Genomic DNA, 18,742 nt, shown 5'->3' on the forward strand with positions numbered 1-18,742 from the left:
GCACCTATGTGTGTCCAGCACTAAGTCCTTTGCATGCGAAATCATTGTAAACCTGCTGATTACCTTATGGTTGTTAATTTTAGAAACATCAATTACAGATAGTCATTTTCACAGATGAGGAGCAGAGAAGTTATGTAACTCACCCAAGTTTACAAGTGAAGGAGCCAGGATTTGAACCCAGGCAACAGAGATCTGGCATCCGTGCTCTTCACCACTCTTCCCCAAGCTGGATCTTCCTATTTTGTGACTAGAATCCCCTCACAGAAGATTTCCTGAGAGTCCCCATTGCTCAGATGAGAAGGCTGGGCCTCCTAGAGCTAGAAGCATGGACCTCTTGCCTTGTGGGGGCCTGTGAGGCTTTGGGGACCAAGTTGGAGCCCAATAAGGAGAGAGGGGTGTTCTGCTCTGTCCTCGTGGTGGCTCCCTTTTCTCTACCTCCAGCTGTCCTTTTGTGTACATCAAGGAGCTGAAAGCTGGGTTGAGGTACCACCTGTCACTGCACCCAGGAGTAGGGTATAAGGTTGAGGGGCTGTGTCTCCAGGGCCTGGAGATGCTCCAGACACTGTTGCAGCTCCTGGCCACACTCCACGTTCCCAAGTGCTGTTCGCTTGGGGTGTGGGCCCCAACCTCTGATGCCCAGCTCAGGGGGCACCTTGGGCTGGCCTGTCCCCCGTCATGGCCTGGGTCCTGCCTCTGTTCCCATGTCTGTTTCTGGCTGTACTGTCTCCAGGGAATGGCCGTGCCGGCTGATTTCTCCTCTCTCACACAACTCCCTCTGTAGGCCTCCACCATGGACAGAGGCCAGCCCCAGCTCCTCCCCGGTGTTGGTTCCTTCTGCCAGGCCCCGAAGGTCCTAGGGATGGTCAACTGTTGTCTAAAGTCTGTCGGTCCACCCAGACTGGTAAGTGCCCTGCTGTTGCCCTTTGTATGCCCCTGGGGCCTCCTGAGTAGGTGGTTGGGGGCCAAGGTGGGTGTGGGAGCTGCTTGAAGCGGATGTGGTTTGGGGGATGGAGGGGGAAGCCCTGCAGAAGTAGCAGGCGGCGCTGCTAGGCACGGGGAGATCTGATTTCTTTGGTAGTGGGGGTGGTACGGGGGTGGGGAAGGGGGAAGCCTGACTTTCTTAGCAGGACAGGCTTGGGGGGCCTCTGGGCCTGGGTGTCATGGGGTTGTGGGGAGTGATGGCTGCCAGGGCAGCATGTGCCTGGTTCCAGGAAGTTGATGGGGTGAGGCTAAGGGTACCAGAGTCCTGATTACATCTTTACCCAAGAGAGCTGGAGTTCAGCTTGGTGTCCTGGACAGGGACCCTGTGATTCTTTTTCCTTCCCCAGAACTGAGGGCCATCTCTAAGCAGCAGCCCCCTCTCAGCCATCTCTGAGAGACCCCCCCACCAGGTGAAGTGGGAGCTGGCTCAGTATCCCCGCCGGAACCCCAAACACTGTTGCCTCATGTGGCGTTGGTGTTCAGGGGCCAGAGAGTCCAGAAAGGTGGCTGGGGTGCAGAGGACAGGGTGTCTAGCCCCCCAATCCTGCAGAGAAGGAGGGACAGCCCTGGGAAGCAGGGCCTCCTGTGCTGGGGGCTGGGCTGGGCATGCACCTGGCCTCCTGATAGCAGCAGGCGCTGGGCCATCAACTTGGGCGGACCGGGGCGGGGAGAGGAGTTACTGTAAGTGGATGAGGCAGGTGTTCCTGGTCAGCCGGAGGTCTGGATGCAGGAAGCACGTGAGTGAAGATGACAGCAGCGGGCTGGGTGACTTTCCCTCTGCTCAGCCCCTACCTCCGCTCTCAGCTCTGACTCGGCCTCCTGAGTGCCGGGCCTTCCCTCTGGGTACACAGTGGCTCCTGTGGGCAGAATTCCTCGCATTCAGTCTGTTGTCTGGATGAGGGAGGTGATTGGGTGGAATTCCCATGCCAGATATGCCGCCAGGGGCACCCTGAGGGGCTGCCAAGGGGGCCCCATGAGCGCTAGAGCTGCTGGTCTTGTGACGTGGGCACCTGTCTGCCAGGCCCGGGCATGGGCCCAGGGTCATGCTCACGCCGGGGCTCCCGTCAGCTGACTATTTTGGGCTCTCGCTGACCCAGGCCAAAGTCAGGCCTCAGCCAAGAGGGCTCCAAGGCAGCTCCCCCGTCCCCAGAGGCCGGCTCTGGTTTCAGCTATATAAACAGAGGAGGACACGCTGCTGTGGAGGCCGCTTCGCGTCCTGAGCCCACTCAGCTGGTGCACAGCCGCGGCCGGCAGGACAGGCTGACTGGGCGGTCACGTCTCTTCCCGCAGGGCTCCTCAAGGCCACCAGGAAGAGGCCCCGACCAGCCCTGGGAGTCTCCCTTGGTGCAGCTGTCCAGGACCTCTGAGAATCAAAGCAGGTCGTGTGGAGGAAGCTGGTGAGTCTTAGGAATGGCGAAACCAAGGCACTGGGGCTGGGCCATTTGGATCTCTTTTCGTCATGACTGTCTGAGTTGTGGTTTCTTCGGCCTCAAGAGGAGGGATGGAGGGGGAAACAAGGGTGGTCAATCCTCTCAAGGAATGAGAGTGAAAGCTTGACAGCCCTGGGATGGTGGGACTTGGACCACATTGTGGTTGAGAACCAGGAGACGTGGAAGTCTCCTTCCTCAGAGATCTGCAACAGGCTCTTCAATCCTCCTCTCCTGTTGGCCCGGCCTGGATAAGGCACTGGTCTGCTCAGGCTGGGGAGGGACGCTGAGGAGAGCTGGTTATCAGGCAGGTCCCTCAGCACTGGCCCCTGGGTAAGGCCCCCGGGCCCCTCGCTGGTTGGGACTTGGGATCTGAACCCATAGACTGATGTCTCTGAGCCCTCGGCCCTTGCCCTGCCCTCCTAGCCTGGCTTCCCGGCTGCTTGGGTGCCTGAGAAGCAGGGCCGGAGCGAGGCTTGGAGGAGCCGCCAACCAGCTTGCCACAAACACGCTCCCCGGGAGCCAGGCCAGGAGCCTGGGCCGGCGTGGAACAAGCGGAGCTTCTTACGTGGGAGGCTCCGTGTTCTCCTCCTTGGTTCTCGAAAAAAAAAAAAAATTTTTTTTTCCCTTTCTGAACGTGAGTCTCTAAACGAATCCAGAGGCTGTGACTAAAAATACTTTAACAATAGGAAAATGCATCAGTCTTTCCGGCTGGGACTCGTTATCAGAGGGTTTTTATTTTGGAATTTGAAATTTTGCCCAAGGAGGCTGGGTGGAGACCTTGGGCAGAGGCAGGAGAACTTGGTGGGTTGTTGATGTTCCGCAAGGTGGTGGGAGACCCTCCAAGGGTGGGGGAGAGAGGAGCTGGCCAGGATCTGAGCAACCTGGGGGGACGGAAGGAGAGCTGCGGAGGGTGCAAATGAGGCGTGGGCCAGCTTTTCCCCAGGAACTCCGTGATCTTGTCTGTGCTTTTCAGTTCTGTCTGGATGTTCTTCCTGAAGGCTGGTCTTGTTCTTTAATGCTGTATGTTGATTCCTTCTGGCCCGAGACGGGGCTGGGGGTGGAGAAATTACTCGACTGAAAATGACCTCTGTGGCGAGAGGTCTGATCTCCTTAATCAACCAGCCATCTTCAGAGTATCAATTGAGTACTTGCTGCGTGCAGTCTGGAATTTTCCTGGTGCTGGGTGGAGCCCCATCTCTGGACACACTCTCATTTCCTTTTACTCAGCCCTGGAGGGGAGAGGCGGGGCAGGGGTACTATTTGTCTCCCGATTCTTGGAGGAGGAGGGTGTGGGGCCCCCTAGTCGAGCTGACGGCCCTGGTGTCTCCTTTCTGTGCTTGCCACAGGATCCTGCTCTAGAGCCCAGGTCCCCAGACAATGCTCCCGTTTCACTGTGGAGCCTCTGCCTTCTGTCAGGGAATTCTCACAGCACAGGGACTTGTGATGTTGTCAGCATTGGGCAGATGAGGAAACGCTCTGGGAGAGGGCAAGGGACTGGCCCGGGTCACACACCAGGCTTGCTGGCTCCTGGTCAAAGATGCATCTGAGAGTTCCTGTATCTTTTGCCCTGTTGGGGGCTGGGCGAGACGTGGATAGCAGTGGCTGACCTGTGTGTCCTTGGGAGCCAGTTTTCCCAGAGGGAACAACACGCCTGGTCATGGCAGGGCCTGGGCCAGGGCCAGGAGATCAGGCCTGGGCCTGACCCCACATCCCCAGTTCCCAAAGCCTTATGTGGCAGCCCCTTGGGGCAGTAGGCAGCGCTTCCCTGCCCACAGCGCAAATCCCCCTGCTCAATGCGATGCCGGGGCAGGAAGAGGAAGTGGCCGGTCAGGCCTGGTGGTGGGTCCTGGGGCTCAGGAGGGGAAGCTCCGGGGGGCGGTAGGGGAGGAGGCAGAGCTCAGTCCCTCTGCCCACCCCCCGGGAAGGGTGTGGAGGCCCATGGGTGGGGATGGTCTTGGTGAAAGTAGGGCAAGTTCCTGCCCTTTGCTCAGCAGGGGCGGGGGCCAGCCTGACTGTGGGGTGGGGGTGGGGGCAGTGTGGGAAAGGGGCAGTGCAGTTCCACTTCCTCCATCTCCTATTCACCCACCGTCTTGCCTGGGGGATGATGGTGCACTCTGGCTGCCCATTTGGGGGCTGCCCTGGGCTACGTACTGTTTGAGGATGCCTCCTGCCAAGGTAGGGGAGACAGGGCCTTGCTTTCACGTTCACACATTGGTTGCTGGGAGGGATGGTCTGAGGACATAAGTCTGTGGGCCGCAAAGGATTTGACAGGCAGGGACCAGGGCCTAGCTGAGCGATTCAGAAAACACTGGGAGAGGAGACCTTTCTCGTGTAGATACTGCGGGCTCTCCTAACCGTAGCTATGCTGAATCTGTGTTGATAGAACAAATACGTGAGAAACAACCTCCGTTTCTGATTTCAGTAAATGCCAGCGGCATCTGCATCCATTTGAATTGATGTCTCTCTCCCATTTAGACATGATTATTTGGGCTTCCCTGGTGGATCAGACGGTAAAGAATATGCCTGCAACATAGGAGACCTGGGTTCCATCCCTAGGTTGGGAAGATCCCGTGGAGGAGGGCATGGCAACCCACTCCAGTATTCTTGCCTGGAGAATTCTATGGACAGAGGAGCTTGGCAGGCTACAGTCCATGGGGTCACAAAGAGTCAGACACGACTGAGCACATTTTGTAAATAAACATTTTATTTCTGAGAGTATAACATACATTCAAAAAAGCATACAAACCATAGATGTGAAATCTTGAGAGTGTATAGTTTGATGACTTTTTCATAGGTCACCCAGGTGACCATCATTCAGACTAGGAACTGGGATGCTTCCAGTTCCCGCAGAGACCTCCTCGTAGGCACTGCTGTTTTCAGTTTGCAGGACATGTGTGTACTTGGCTCTGTGGTTATACTTATGAGACTCATAGCTCACGGGGTCAGAAGCCAGAGCTCTGGAGTTCAGAGTTGAGGGCAGTGGGTCCAGCATAGAGCTGGGAGTTAGCAGGGGTGGGGGTGGGGGGTTCTGATTCCTGGCCCCTAAGCCTCCATCTCCTCATTTATAAAATGCAGGTGGTAATTCCTAGAAGATTAGGGAGAGGGTGAAATGGAAGAATCCATGCAGTGTCCTAAGCCGAGGTCTGATCCTTCACTGGTATTCCCTACTCCTCACACCCCCAAATCTTCTGGTGAGAAGGTACTTATTATTACAAGTCAGGCTGGTCCAGGAGGGTGGCATGAGCTGAAGTCTTAGAAGGTGAGTGGGATTAGAGTAGAAGGAAGAGGAACAATGTGCCCAGTGGGTGGTGGGAAGGTTGAAGCCCAAGTTCTTTGTACTGGGACAGTGGGGAGCCCGGTGCTGCTGGCACAGCACTTGTGCCGTGCTGTGGGAGCCTGACCTTGGGCAGCTCTCTCTTGTCTCCAGCATGACATCTTCCCCTGCCCTTCCCAAGTTATCCTGGCCCTGCCTTACATTCTGGTCCTCACCTCAAAAGTTTTGGATACCTCTCCTCCCATGGTTATTACCTGTCACTTTCCACCCCTTATCTCCCCTACAATGAGCTGTTCACTCTGACCTTGCTTATCTTAAGGGTTGGACTTAGTGAGGTCCCTTGGAGTCTCCATCTGCCCTTGGACCAGTTTATGCTCTAGGCCTCCCAAAGTTTGCATCTGTTATGCGTTTTCAAGAGTTCCACCTTAGTTGGATTCTACTAAGATTCTCTGGATTTGGAGCCCAAGGCCGCCCTCCCTGGAGGGCATCTGGCTGGCAGGGATGAAGCTTAAGGACCCCCAGTCCCTCTCCCTTCTGTCTTAGGCTAGGTGCTCCTGGCTATGTTCCCATAGGACTCTGCCCTTTTCTCCTTACTTATTTTCAGAGCGTAATGTGTTCTGAGACCCTAGCATCCCCCACCTCCACAAGTATGGCCAGGTGGCAGCTGCTCTTGCCTCTCCCACCCTCTGCCTTTGGGACAGCAAGACTACTGCCTCCAAACCTGCCATCTCCCGCCCAGGTGGGCCCTGGGCTGCCAGCACAGCTCTGGAGGCTAGATGCTTAGATGTGGAGATGTAGGCTGGGAACCTGGACTGCTCCTTACCACACTTGAGTTCCATGAGGCTTCTGGGTAGACAAAGTAGGGAATGTCTGTGTTGCTTTTTACAAATGGAAAGTGGTGGGGTATATAGGAGGTGCTAGGGCTCAAGGCTGCTGATTCAGCTTTCAAAGAGCCGTTAAGGCTGCAGCTAATACACCTGTTTTTGTTTTGTGTTTTGGTGGTGAGGTTTGGAGGGAAGAACATTGACCTGAATAATCAACTTTTGCTACCATACTAGAATTGTTTTCTTTTCTGAGGAAGGCTCTGCTGGGGTGGGTGGGGAGGGGGGCTAGGTGGGGAAACCAGCCTGTGACGTGACTGGATTAGTTTTACCAGCCCAGACTTGCCTGTGCTTCTGAGCAAGGTGCAGCTCTTCTGGGTGCCCTTGGGTCCTAATCTGCAAAATGGGAAGACATGAATTATATTAGTGGTTTCAAAGCAGGTTTAAGCTGTGGAATTTGTGTTTTTCCCAAGTAATATCTCAATGCAAAAGCCTAAGACAAAGAAAAACAAAACTTTGGTTAAAGATCATCCTATCCACACTTCACCTTCATGAAGGTGGCCTTGAAGGGTCTTTGGAAGACGGTTTAACAAAGGCCAGAGCTCTCCAAACACTGGTCTGTGTTGAGAGCGTATGCTGCGATGGGGGCGCTATGCTAGGTTCTGACTGAAAGATACTGATGTTACTACACGGAGCCTGCTCCGTCCGTTGTGGACTGTAGGGTGTGAAGAGGAGACAATTGGTGAACGGGCAGTTTCTTAGTGGGTGTGGGCAGGGAAAAGGGCAAGTCACTGGCTTCACTCAGATGCTCTGCTGCCTTCGGGTGCCAGTGAGGCACGGGCCATGGCTGCAGTATCAAAGTATGATTTCAGAAGAAAGTGAAAAGTAGCGTGTGAGGCTTCAAAAGCAGAGATTGGTGGTGGGCAAGGAGTGCAGAGACAGCAGATGGTGGAGAATGGGTGATGTTGGAAGTGCTGGTGGGACCTTTGAGTGGGCAGAACTGAGGGCTGGAGAGCAGAGTGTGGGAAACCTGAGAGGGAGGTGAGAATGGAAGTGAGGAGCAGGAAGTGCCTCCAGGGTAGAGGGAAGTGCTGTTGGGTGACCAGGGGAAGCGAGAGTGGCGTCCTTGGTCACAGGCTCAGTGTGGACAGGGGGAGGGGAGGGGCTCTCTTCTCTTAAATATTAGCCTTTTTTCCTTCCTGTCTTATCAAAGGTGTTGGCTTTCCAGACTTGGGGCACCCTAGGGAGGCAAGGGGTGACAGCCCTATCTAGGAAAGGCTGCAGGTGGCTGCAGCCTGGCCTGTGCCCTCGTGCACGTGAAAGACAACTGCCTGCAGGTGCTGGAAGTGAGGTGGGAGGGAGGGATCGTGGGCAGCGGAGGGCGGGGGGGGGGGCGGTGAAGGGATCCCCTAGAGATGTAGTCAGGTTCCACCCCAGTGTGCCACCACCTTGCTCTGTGACCTTGAGCAAGTGTCATTATTTCTCTGAGCCCGTTTATTTATAAAATGGGGAAGAGTCGGCACAAATTCGATAAGATTTCTCAGGCTCCACCCGGTTCTGAAATTCGGTAATTTCCCAATTAGAGTGCTCTCACCCTGTCAGGGACCGGGGAGGATAGTGGTGAGAAATCTAGTTCAGCTGTGAAGCACAGCATTGGCCTGTCTCTGGCCTGGCGAATCCCTACCCTCTAGAAGGTACTTTGCATAAGAAATTGGGGAGAGGAAGTAGGGAGTAAGTGTGTGTCTGTGTGGTGGGTACTGTGGTGTCTGACGTCCCTGGCCAACCTCTCAACTCGAGACCCCGCTGGTTCCCCGGGACGCGTCCCTGAGTTGCCCAGCCCAAGGCCTGCCCGCGCCGCCCAGCCGGGCAGTGGCACCCCAAGCCAGCAGGGAAGGCTGGGGAAGGTGCAGAGGCGGAGCCAGGCGCAGTCGTGGCTCCCAGGAGCACCCGGAGGGTGAGGAGATCCTCGTCCGGGGAAGCCCCGCGGCCTCGGAGCTAGAGCGCCCTCTTCTCGGGTTCTGGCCCTCGGGCCTGTTTTCTGCCCCGGGGGCCTGTGTTCCTGGGTCCGGCCAGCGGAGCCTTGCGAGTCTGCGAGCTGCTATTTTTAGCTGGCGCGGCGGGCGCGAGGGGACTATTTATAGATCAAACAATCCGCGCTCCCTGCGTCAATGGAACCCCGCGTGCGTCACGCGCGCAGACATTCCAGGCCCCCCCTCTCGCCCCGCCCCCTCGGGCTCCCCGGCCCCGCGCCTCCCCCTGGCCGCCTCCCGCCGGAACCGCGCCGCCCCCCGCGCCCTTGTATGGCCAAAGCTCGCCGGGCCGCGTGCGTCAGTGGCGCCTCCGCCCCTCCCCGTGCGTCACGGAGCGCTTAAGAGCAGGGTCCGGCGCGGCCGGGAGTCCCAGTGGTGGAGGCTGCGAAAGTTGGGGGAGTGTGCAAGACAGCGGGAGCGTACGCGGGACCAGGCTGCGACTTGGGGCGCCGGTCCCGGGCAGGGGGAGCAGAAGCCAGCCGGGTAGGTGCCCCCTGGAAAGCGTGCATCTCAGCGGGGCTCTCCGTTTTGGTTTTGTGGCAGGGAGGGGCGGGGGGTGTTGCATGAAGGAGATAAGTGTTTGCGAGGACCGAAAGAATGTTTTGGGGTTAGCATGAAGGAGGGCGAGTATAGGCTGCAACTCTGGCTGGGGGGTTAGGGGTTGGAACGGGATGAAGACCCAGATGGGACTGGAGTCTGCTGGGTGTTGTGTGTGTGTGTTGGGGAGGCGGGGGTCTGTGCAAGGTGGAAGCCACAGAGTTCAGTTGGCGCCTGCAGTGGGGACTTGTTCAGTAGGAGGCTGTCTAGAGTTCAGTCTCCCAGGCTCCCTTAGTTGGCACAGGGCTCCCAGGAGTTAGTTGCTGATGGGGGTCTCAGTGCAGTGCGGGGAAAGGTGCACAGAGTTTTGGGCTGCTGGGATCCGACTCCTTCCAGGATTGGATTTCCAAAAGGGTCTCCTCCTCAGCTTGTCAGCTCACTCCTATACCCCTAGTTGTTTTCTTAACACTCATTCTTAATGCTGTGGGTTAGTTTCTAGGGTTCCCCAGTTGGAAGTTTCTGCCTGAACTATCTTAGGAGAGGTCTGGATTGTCCGAGCAAATGGCTTAACATTGGTGACTGAACTGTGGAGGGGGTGCTGGTGCGTGTTGGAATAAAAGAGGCTTCTTAGGGCAGAGCACAGTCTCTGGAAGCGTAGGGAAGATTGTTTTTTAATGTAGCTTGAATCTGTGTGTGTGTGAGAGAGAGAGAGAGAGGTGGAAAGCTTCGTCCTTGGGGATCCTTGATTGAAGTTGCTGATGGAGTTTCTGGTGGGGTACCACCTAGAGAATCCCCTTCCCCAGTCTCTGTCGGATCAGACAGGTAGGGTGCAGCCTGAGGCTTGTTTAGCACAACAGGTGCAAACCACATTGTTGCCAAGACCTGCCTGTAGCCGGATTCTCCTTGCTCCTTCCTTCAACCCCGCCTCTTCCTTCTCCGTGTGTCCCTCCCAGAGGCTGGATGGAGGTCCATATCTTGTGTCATTAAGTACCTGCATGAAGGCAGGAGTGGGGGTAGTTTGGTGGGGGTTGATCCGGATGTGGGACTTCCAAGTGGAGAAACGGGATTTGAATAAGGCTGGAATGCCCAGCCCAGTCCTGCGTAGCTGCTGCCTCTTTTACTCCACCCCAAAGCCTTCCCTGCCAGGCTGTCTTAGCGCAGACAGACGGGGCCAGCCTTATCGCTTGCAGGTACTTTATGCCTATGGATGGGCGCCACTGGTTGGTGGGGCCAAAGTTTCTAGGGGCTCTGTTGTCTGGATTGGTTGTGGGAGTGTCAGGACGGGGGTGGAGCTGCCCTGTCCAGGGCCCAAGGAGGCAGGAGAAAGCCTATTACGGGAGAACTCCCCAGGCTCTTGGCCAGGAGGTAATGCCAGCTTTTGCCCCCTCCTGCTGTCCCCCTTGGTCATGGCACGCCCTGTTTCAGCTTGCTTTCTTCCCCAGCCTCCCTCCCTGACTGATGAGGCTAGAGTCACGGAGACAAGGCAAGGAGGTAGGATGAGAACCTCCTCTCTGTGTTAGCTTTTGACTTGTCTGTGAACTTAAAGATCCCCCCTGAATGATTCTCTCTGCTCCTTCAGATTCCTCCAGATTTGAGGGGGTGTAAGCCCCCTTTGTCTGAGCTCCTGGGTTCTTCAGGGCACAGAACTGCTTAGTGGAGGGACCCAGACTTCCATCACCCCCAGCAGACTTCTCCTCTGCCCTACACAGCCACCTCAGTCTGCTGGACTCAGTGCTCTCGTAAAAATAATAGGGGGAGATGCTGCGGGAAAGCAGAGAAGTTCCTTTTCAGGACTCGAAGTCCAGGGGCTGCTCTCCCCGCCACACTCCGCCCTCCAGCATATGGCCTTTTAAAGGTCTGGATCCCAGTTACCTGATCCCTTGGGGTACTGGGGAAGGAGGTCGGGCTCCTTTGCTCTTTCCTTCTGAGAGCATCCCAGGCAATGTAGAGTGGGTGCCCATCCCCAGATGGCAGGACCGGGGTGCGCGTGGGATCTACAGCCTTTGCTCAGTATGTAGGGTGAGGGTGGGGTTGGGGATGGGGGTAGGGAGAGGCTAATTGCTGTCTTGGCTGCTTTCATAGGCAACTGGGCCTTCACTCTCAGCTCCTCTTCCATTTGCAGGATGTTGTTCTTCAGCTCAGGCACTGTTGGGGGAGGACAGGAGGGGGTTTTGCAGAGGCTGAGCCATGCCTGGGAATATTCCCAGAAGTGCCAGGTTGGAGGAACGGCGTATCTGCTCCCAGGACTGGGCTCTGGCTTTGCCTGGCTGCCTCTCCCACCCACCCTTCTCCCAGCCCCCACCCGTGCCTTACCCAGTTAGGGAGAGGCAGGGGGCTGGACGAACACAGCTTTCCCCTGTTCCAGCAGAGAAATGCTGGCTACATGCCCTCCCTAGGGTTCCCAGGCTGCCCGGGGTGTGGTTGGCCTTCCGACTTGAGCCCACCCTTGCTGGGACCTTGCCTAGGGGCTTTGTGACATGGACATTGAGGTGGTGCTCTGACCAGGTACCAAGGATTCCTGGGTTCTGTGGTGGGCCATGGCCTTAACGCCTCAGTGTCCCATGTCTGGCTGGGAGTCCTGCCTCCTGGCCGCTCAAGGACCTATACTTAGAGGTCAGGCTTCAGGCCTCTCTTACTGACTTCCCTCTCCCCCCACTTTGGTCTCTTCCCTCTCCAGAGATGCCCTGTATCCAAGCCCAGTATGGGACACCAGCACCAAGCCCAGGACCCCGTGACCACCTGGCAGGCGACCTCCTGACCCCTGAGCTCAGCAAGCCCACCATGGACCTGGCCAGCCCCGAGGCAGCCCCCGCTGTCCCTACCGCCTTGCCCAGCTTCAGCACCTTCATGGACGGCTACACAGGGGAGTTTGACACCTTCCTCTACCAACTGTCAGGCACAGCCCAGCCGTGCTCCTCTGCCTCCTCCTCGGCCTCCTCCACGTCCTCATCGTCAGCCACCTCCCCAGCCTCTGCTTCCTTCAAGTTCGAGGACTTCCAGGTGTACGGCTGCTACCCTGGCACGCTGAGTGGCCCTCTGGACGAGACCCTGTCCTCCAGCGGCTCTGACTACTATGGCAGTCCCTGCTCTGCACCGTCACCATCCACGCCCAGCTTCCAGCCTCCTCAGCTCTCTCCCTGGGATGGCTCCTTTGGCCCCTTCTCGCCCAGCCAGACTTACGAAGGCCTGCGGGCATGGACAGAGCAGCTGCCCAAGGCTTCTGGGCCCCCCCAGCCGCCGGCCTTCTTTTCCTTCAGCCCTCCCCCCGGCCCCAGTCCCAGCCTGGCCCCAAGCCCCCTGAAGCTGTTCCCCTCGCAGGCCGCCCACCAGCTGGGGGAGGGAGAGAGCTATTCCATGCAAACAGCGTTCCCAGGCCTGGTGCCCACTTCTCCCCACCTTGATGGCTCAGGGAGGCTGGACGCGCCTGTGACCTCTGCCAAGGCCCGGAGTGGGGCTCCGGGTGGAAGCGAGGGCCGCTGTGCTGTGTGTGGGGACAATGCTTCCTGCCAGCATTATGGGGTCCGCACCTGTGAGGGCTGCAAAGGCTTCTTCAAGGTACTGGGCTGCCCTGGGTGTAGCTTTTTATGAGAAGTGGGGCAGGCTGGTCTCTCACCCCAGCAGGCTTTGTGGTGGCTTCGCTTGGGCTCTCCTTCCAACAAGTCTGCTCTTTAGGAAGAGGGCAGGCTTGGCCCGGTGGGCTGCCATCCTAGGAACAGGGACCTGGGACCTTTCATGCTGACCCTGGGGTGGTGGAGAGATGGAGGGAGGGGCGACAGTGGGGCAGAGGGTGAGGCTGTGGGGTTACCCTGGAGGGGGAGTTTCTGTGGCCAGCCTCTGGTTTTCCTCTGTCTGGCCTCCCCCTACTCAAGGTCCTGGTGGGAAGGGGGGGCCCAGGCACTCGTGTTCTTGGCATGAGATGAAAGGATGCGAGGAGAGGGCTTGGTGCTGGAGGGCTGGGGGTGGACTTGGGAACAGGCTGCGTGTTTGTCCCAGCGCTGGGTGCCTGCCTCCCTGCCCGGCCCCAGCCCTGGCCCCTCCTCAGCCTCTCGTGTCTGCCTCAGGGAAGGGGCAGGCGGACACAGGCACGTTAAGAAGTGTCAGTGTCTGGGCTGCTGGGGAGCCCTTCGCCCCTCATCCTGCGTCCTGAGGGTAAGGCCAAACCCTCCCCCAGTGTCCCCAAGACTTTTTTTCTTCCTCCCCCAACCCATCCATCTTATCCTCCCCTGCCACCCAAATGTTAGAAAAATAGTTGTGAACAGAGAGCGCTTTTGTCTGCAATGGCAGTAGGATCTGGACAGTCCCCTCCCCTGGCTCTCCCCCACCCCCACCCCACACTCTGACAGCCTGTTCCGTGTTGGCCCCCTCCAGCGCACAGTGCAGAAAAATGCCAAGTACATCTGCCTGGCTAACAAGGACTGCCCTGTGGACAAGAGGCGGCGAAACCGCTGCCAGTTCTGCCGCTTCCAGAAGTGCCTGGCCGTGGGCATGGTGAAGGAAGGTGGGTGGTTGGGACAGGCCCCGAGGGACAGAGATGGGCTGGAGTGGGGTGGGGCCCGCAGACCGCCCCCCCCGGACATCTGTCCTGGTGGGCCGCAAGGGAGGGCGTGCCTGGGCCTTCTGTCCTCCCCTGCCTCCAGTCCACCTGCCTGCCTTGTGGGAGTGGAGATCGCTGTAGGGTCCCCTGGGTTCTCGGGGGCTCTAGCTCCTCATACTTCGGCATGCTTTTAGTACCGGGGTGCACAGCTTGGGCTGGGAGTCCTTTCCCTGGGCCCCTTTCTCCCTGCCTCACTCCAGCCCTTTTCTCTGCAGTTGTCCGGACAGACAGCCTGAAAGGACGGCGGGGTCGGCTCCCTTCAAAGCCCAAGCAGCCCCCAGAAACCTCCCCAGCCCACCTACTCACCTCCCTGGTCCGGGCGCACCTGGACTCGGGGCCCAGCACTTCTAAACTGGACTACTCCAAGGTGAGGCCCTGCCCAGCCCACATTTGGCACTTCCTACACATGAGAAAAGCCACCCGCCAGCCCCTAGTTCCACAGATCGAAAAGAGGGTTGGCCCCTCTAGGCTGACCAGATGGAAAAATGTACCCCTCTGGGCGGTGGCCAATTAAAAAAAAAAAAAAAATGCGCTCCTTCCAGCAGCCTTGGCTCTGGGTTAATAGGCGAGAGTTGGCAAGCAAGCGTGGGCGGGATCTCGGCTCCATTCTCACCCTTGGGATCTGGCATCCCAGGGTATGACACAGTTGTACACGGCCGCCTAGGTGTGGGGCTCTTTCTGGGGTCTGACCTCGTTGGGCCACCTGCCAGTTCCAGGAGCTGGCGCTGCCCCACTTCGGGAAAGAGGATGCTGGGGACGTGCAGCAGTTCTACGACCTGCTCTCGGGTTCCCTGGAGGTGATTCGCAAGTGGGCCGAGAAGATCCCCGGCTTTGCTGAACTGTCTCCCGGAGACCAGGACCTGCTGCTGGAGTCCGCCTTTCTGGAGCTCTTTATCCTCCGTCTGGCCTACCGGTGAGCGTCCCACTGTGTGCTCAGCCCTCAGCTGGCGCCCTGCCCTCCAGCCCCCCTAACAGCTGTCTGCACCCCACCTGCCAGGTCTAAACCAGCCGAGGGGAAGCTCATCTTCTGCTCAGGCCTGGTGCTGCACCGCCTGCAATGTGCCCGTGGCTTCGGGGACTGGATCGACAGCATCTTGGCCTTCTCTCGCTCCCTGCACAGCTTGGTGGTCGACATCCCTGCCTTCGCCTGCCTCTCCGCGCTTGTCCTCATCACAGGTGGGAGGCCGGTCCCCAGACCCAGGGAGATGGGGAAGGCCTGAGGGCCTGGCTCTGGATGTACCAGCATCTGGTGTTTCCTGGGCCTCCTGCATTGTGGGGTGAGGGTGACGAGGTGCAGAGAGGGCAGGTGTGGCTCAGGGCAATGCAGTTGGTGGTTGGCAGGGCCGGGTTTCAGGCCTAGCTGTGGCTGACGGCAAACCCTCAGCCCCTGACGTAGCCCAGACTACTCAAGATCCTAACTGTGTAGGTGTCATGTGTGGCCTAAAGTTTGGGTTTTTTTTTTTTTAATCTTACTGAATCATGTTGCATGGAAATTTTCACAAAGTGTATGCACATAAACAACAAATAGATCAAGAAACAGACACAGGGCTTCCCTGGTGCCTCAGTGGTAGAGAATCCGCCTGCCAACGCAGGAGACACAGGTTCAATCCCTGATCTGGGAGAGTCCCTCATGCTGTGGAGCACCTAAGCGCGTGTGCCTTAACTACTGAGCCTGTGCTTTAGAGCCCAGGAATCACAACTATTGAAGCCCATGAGCTGCAGCTGTTGAAACTCTCCTGCTCCAGAGCCTGTACTCCGCAATACGACAAGCCCTACAATGAGAAACCTGTGCACCGTAACTAGAGAATAGCCCCTGCTTGTTGCAACTGGAGAAAGCCCACGGAGCAACAGAGACCCAGCACAGCCAAATATAAATAAATAACTAAAATTATACTTTAAAAAAGAAATAGCCATGACCAGTACCCCAGAACCCTTCCTTGTGCCCGCTTTTTAGTCATTAGTTGCCTGAAGGGTAGCTGCCACCTTGACTGCTTATAGCACTGATTAGCTTTGCTGGTTGTGTACTTCATGTAAATATGTAAACGTAATTGTGCAAGATACGAGTTTTTGGCATTAAATGTGGAGGTTTTCAGGTCTTTATTTGTTAAAGCACCAGAATCTGCCCCATCTCTCTCTCTCTTTTAAAAAAATATTTACTCATTTATTTGACTGCGTAAGGTCTTAGTTGTGGCACACGGGATCTTTTGTCATGGCGCAAGGACTCTCTAGTTATGGTACGTGAGCCACAGAGCACATGGGCCTTGATAGTTGAGGCATGTGGGATCTTGGTTCCCCCACCAGGGAGCAAACCCCTGTCCCCTGTGTTGCAAGGCGGATTCTTAACCACTGCACCACTTAAGTCCCTGGTAGGGGACTTCCCCTGCCCCTTTTCAGTTAATTTTTTAAGTTTCACAAGGCTACGTAGTACCAAAAAAACTGTAGGACAGAATCCAAGGTACTTTTGGCTGCAGAGAGAGCACTAGGTTTTGAGGCCTGCTTTCTCTGGAGGTGACATCTGTAATGCTGCTACACAAAGCCAAGGTTTCTCACAATAGTCTGGGGTGTTAGTTGCTCAGTCATGTCCAGCTCTTTGCAACCCCATGGACTGTAGCCTGCCAAGCTCCTCTGTCCATGGACTTCTACAGGCAAGAATTCTAGAATGGGTAGCCATTCCCTTCTCCAGGGGATCTTCCTGACACAGGGATCAAACTTCGGTCTCCTGCATTGCAGGCAGATTCTTTACCATCTGGGGTGGGGACAACCAGAAACCAAAAAAACAATACTGGGCTAGTCAGAAACCTGCTTAAGGTTTTATTTCCTTTTTGTGACCTTAGGCAAGTCTTGGGACCTCTATGGGCCTCACTTTGTCCCTTGGAAGATGAGGATGACGAGCATTGCTGCCTTGCTGGGCTTCTGGTGGGGCTCCAGTGCTTGTGTGGAGTGCAGGGGGGCATGGGAGATGGTCAGTAGCAGTAGCTCCAGAGACCTGGGGGCAGCCAACTCTGCAGGGGAGAGGGGTGTCTGGTTCTGGGCAGTGCGTCTAATCCCACACCTTGTCCCCCCTCCACCGCAGACCGACATGGGCTGCAGGAGCCTCGCCGGGTAGAGGAGCTGCAGAACCGCATTGCCAGCTGCCTGAAGGAGCACGTCTCGGCCGAGGCGGGTGAGCCCCAGCCGGCCAGCTGCCTGTCGCGCCTGCTGGGCAAGCTGCCCGAGCTGCGGACCCTGTGCACCCAGGGCTTGCAGCGCATCTTCTACCTCAAGCTGGAGGACTTGGTGCCCCCTCCACCCATCGTCGACAAGATCTTTATGGACACACTGCCCTTCTGACCCTGGCCCGGGAACATGCGTGCACTTGGTGTGCACGCTCATAATGCCACCCCACGTGCCTTTAGCCTATGGCCCACGGACCCCCAGAGCATCACCCCGGCCTGGGCCTGAGCTGCAGACTGGCTGCCCCTCCCCCTGTTCTGTGGGAGGTCAGCAGGGAGCTCATGGCCTGGGGGAGAGGGATGCATTCACAGGGGTGACCCTTACTATTTGTCTTACCCCCCCAGCCCAGCCCTAGTCGTCATGTTTTTGTAAGATAAACCGTTTTTAACATACACACACCGCCATGCTGTAAATAAGCCGAATGCTGCTGTAAATACAGGAAGGAAGAGGTTGAGGTGGGAGTGGGGTTGGGAGGGAGGAATGGGCCCCCAGCAGCCGCCTCCTACTTGCTCTCTTCCTGCCCTCCTTCCACGTGTACATAGACTCACTCTAGGAGGAAGACAAATGACAGATTCTGACATTTATATTTGTGTATTTTCCTGGATTTATAGTATGTGACTTTTCTGATTAATATATTTAATATATTGAATAAAAAATAGACATGTAGCTGAAGCTGAGATCTTATCTCTGGCACCCTCTACCCATACCACCCACCCCCAAAATGGCATAATAGAGACACAGGTGGCTCCTGTAAGTCTTTATTTATTTTTGGGCAACCCATGCCAGGTGGCATATGGGAGCTTAGTTCCCCAACCAGGAATCGAATCCACACCACCTGTAGTGGAAGTGCAGAGTCCTAACCACTGCACCACCAGCGAAGTAAGTCCCTAGCTCCCATAAATCTTGCATGTTACCAACTTGGCTAACAGGCCTCAGTTTACTCATTTATAAAAGGTGAAAGTAACGACACCTGCTTCACGGGGTTGTTAGGCAAAGCACTCAGACTAGTTTCTGGCATGGAGAAAGCCTCTGGTGAACAGGCCAGGCTTGTGGATGGGGCTTGTGCTGGGGGCCAATTCGTCCATCAGCTTTGTCTGGAAGTTCCTAACCTGAACCCCAGCTCACATGTCCCCTGGGAGTTTGGGTGGGGTGCTCAGTGTAGGGCTGGGTCCAGGGCAGCCCAGGATGGTGGTAGCCACTGTCCTTCCTCAGTAGAAGTCTTTCCCCGTCCCCACTTTGAGTATCCCTCCCACAAGCCTAGTGCACCAGCAGCAGAACCCAGGTTATGGTAACTCTGACCTTCTTGGCAGGAAGACTGTTCTGAGTTCCCTGCTTGTGCCCAAATGCCCCAAATAGGTTCTCCAACTCCCAAGCCCATCAGATGCTTAGCTGGCTTAAAATGCAAATTCCTTGGCTCTACCCCAGAGACTGGGATTTGACGAGGGGCGGGGCCCATGGAGCTCAACTTTCACCCAGCACCCAGGTGCCTGTGAGGCTAGAGGTCTGGGAGCCACTCTGGAGAAACACAAATGTAGAACTGACCCTATACCAAAGTCCAAGGTAGCTGGCTGCCACACAGGGCCCGGCCCCCTACCCTGTGCTTTGTGCAGGAGGACCCTTGACCCAGGACCCCTGAACCTCCACGCCCACAACCCCTAGGAACTGGCTGGATGAGGGCAGCCCCTGCCTGATGGAAGCTCGACAAAATAGGGCTCTGCTCTTCAATAGAACAGAATCAAGGGCCTTCCCTGGTGCTCCAGCCCCCACCTACAGGTTCCCCAGAGAGTCCCCCACCACCTGCCCTCACTCAGGTTTTGGGATGATGGCTGAGCCCCAGGTCTTCTGAAGGGTCCACGTGGGGG

General features: G+C 56.8%; 1 protein-coding gene across 3 annotated transcripts; it reads left to right on the forward strand.

Moving 5' to 3' along the window:
• The first annotated feature begins 794 nt into the window (after window positions 1–794).
• On the forward strand, window positions 795–17,552 carry NR4A1 (nuclear receptor subfamily 4 group A member 1). Of its 3 annotated transcripts, XM_027542935.1 has the most exons (8): window positions 795–901; window positions 2,272–2,378; window positions 11,751–12,628; window positions 13,442–13,571; window positions 13,883–14,034; window positions 14,378–14,580; window positions 14,665–14,843; window positions 16,741–17,552. In XM_027542935.1, the coding sequence occupies exons 3-8, from the start codon at window positions 11,753–11,755 to the stop codon at window positions 16,995–16,997; spliced, it is 1,797 nt and encodes a 598-aa protein (XP_027398736.1). In that variant the 5' UTR covers window positions 795–901; window positions 2,272–2,378; window positions 11,751–11,752; the 3' UTR covers window positions 16,998–17,552. The 3 variants fall into 3 exon arrangements, with proteins under 3 accessions (XP_027398736.1, XP_027398735.1, XP_027398734.1); XM_027542934.1 differs by lacking the exons at window positions 795–901; window positions 2,272–2,378 and adding an exon at window positions 8,768–9,019; XM_027542933.1 differs by lacking the exons at window positions 795–901; window positions 2,272–2,378 and adding an exon at window positions 9,246–10,564.
• Window positions 17,553–18,742: the final 1,190 nt, after the last annotated feature.

Source organism: Bos indicus x Bos taurus, chromosome 5 (genome assembly GCF_003369695.1).
Source record: "Bos indicus x Bos taurus breed Angus x Brahman F1 hybrid chromosome 5, Bos_hybrid_MaternalHap_v2.0, whole genome shotgun sequence".
NCBI classification, from domain to species: Eukaryota; Metazoa; Chordata; class Mammalia; order Artiodactyla; family Bovidae; genus Bos; species Bos indicus x Bos taurus.

Excerpts from the sequence above, each read along its gene's own strand:
- NR4A1 (XM_027542933.1), top strand. The coding sequence starts at position 9,832 with ATGGAGTTTCTGGTGGGGTACCACCTAGAGAATCCCCTTCCCCAGTCT. Across the intron at positions 10,565-11,750 it reads CACGGAGACAAGGCAAGGAG|AGATGCCCTGTATCCAAGCC; the intron begins GTAGGATGAGAA and ends TTCCCTCTCCAG. Across the intron at positions 14,035-14,377 it reads CTAAACTGGACTACTCCAAG|TTCCAGGAGCTGGCGCTGCC; the intron begins GTGAGGCCCTGC and ends GCCACCTGCCAG.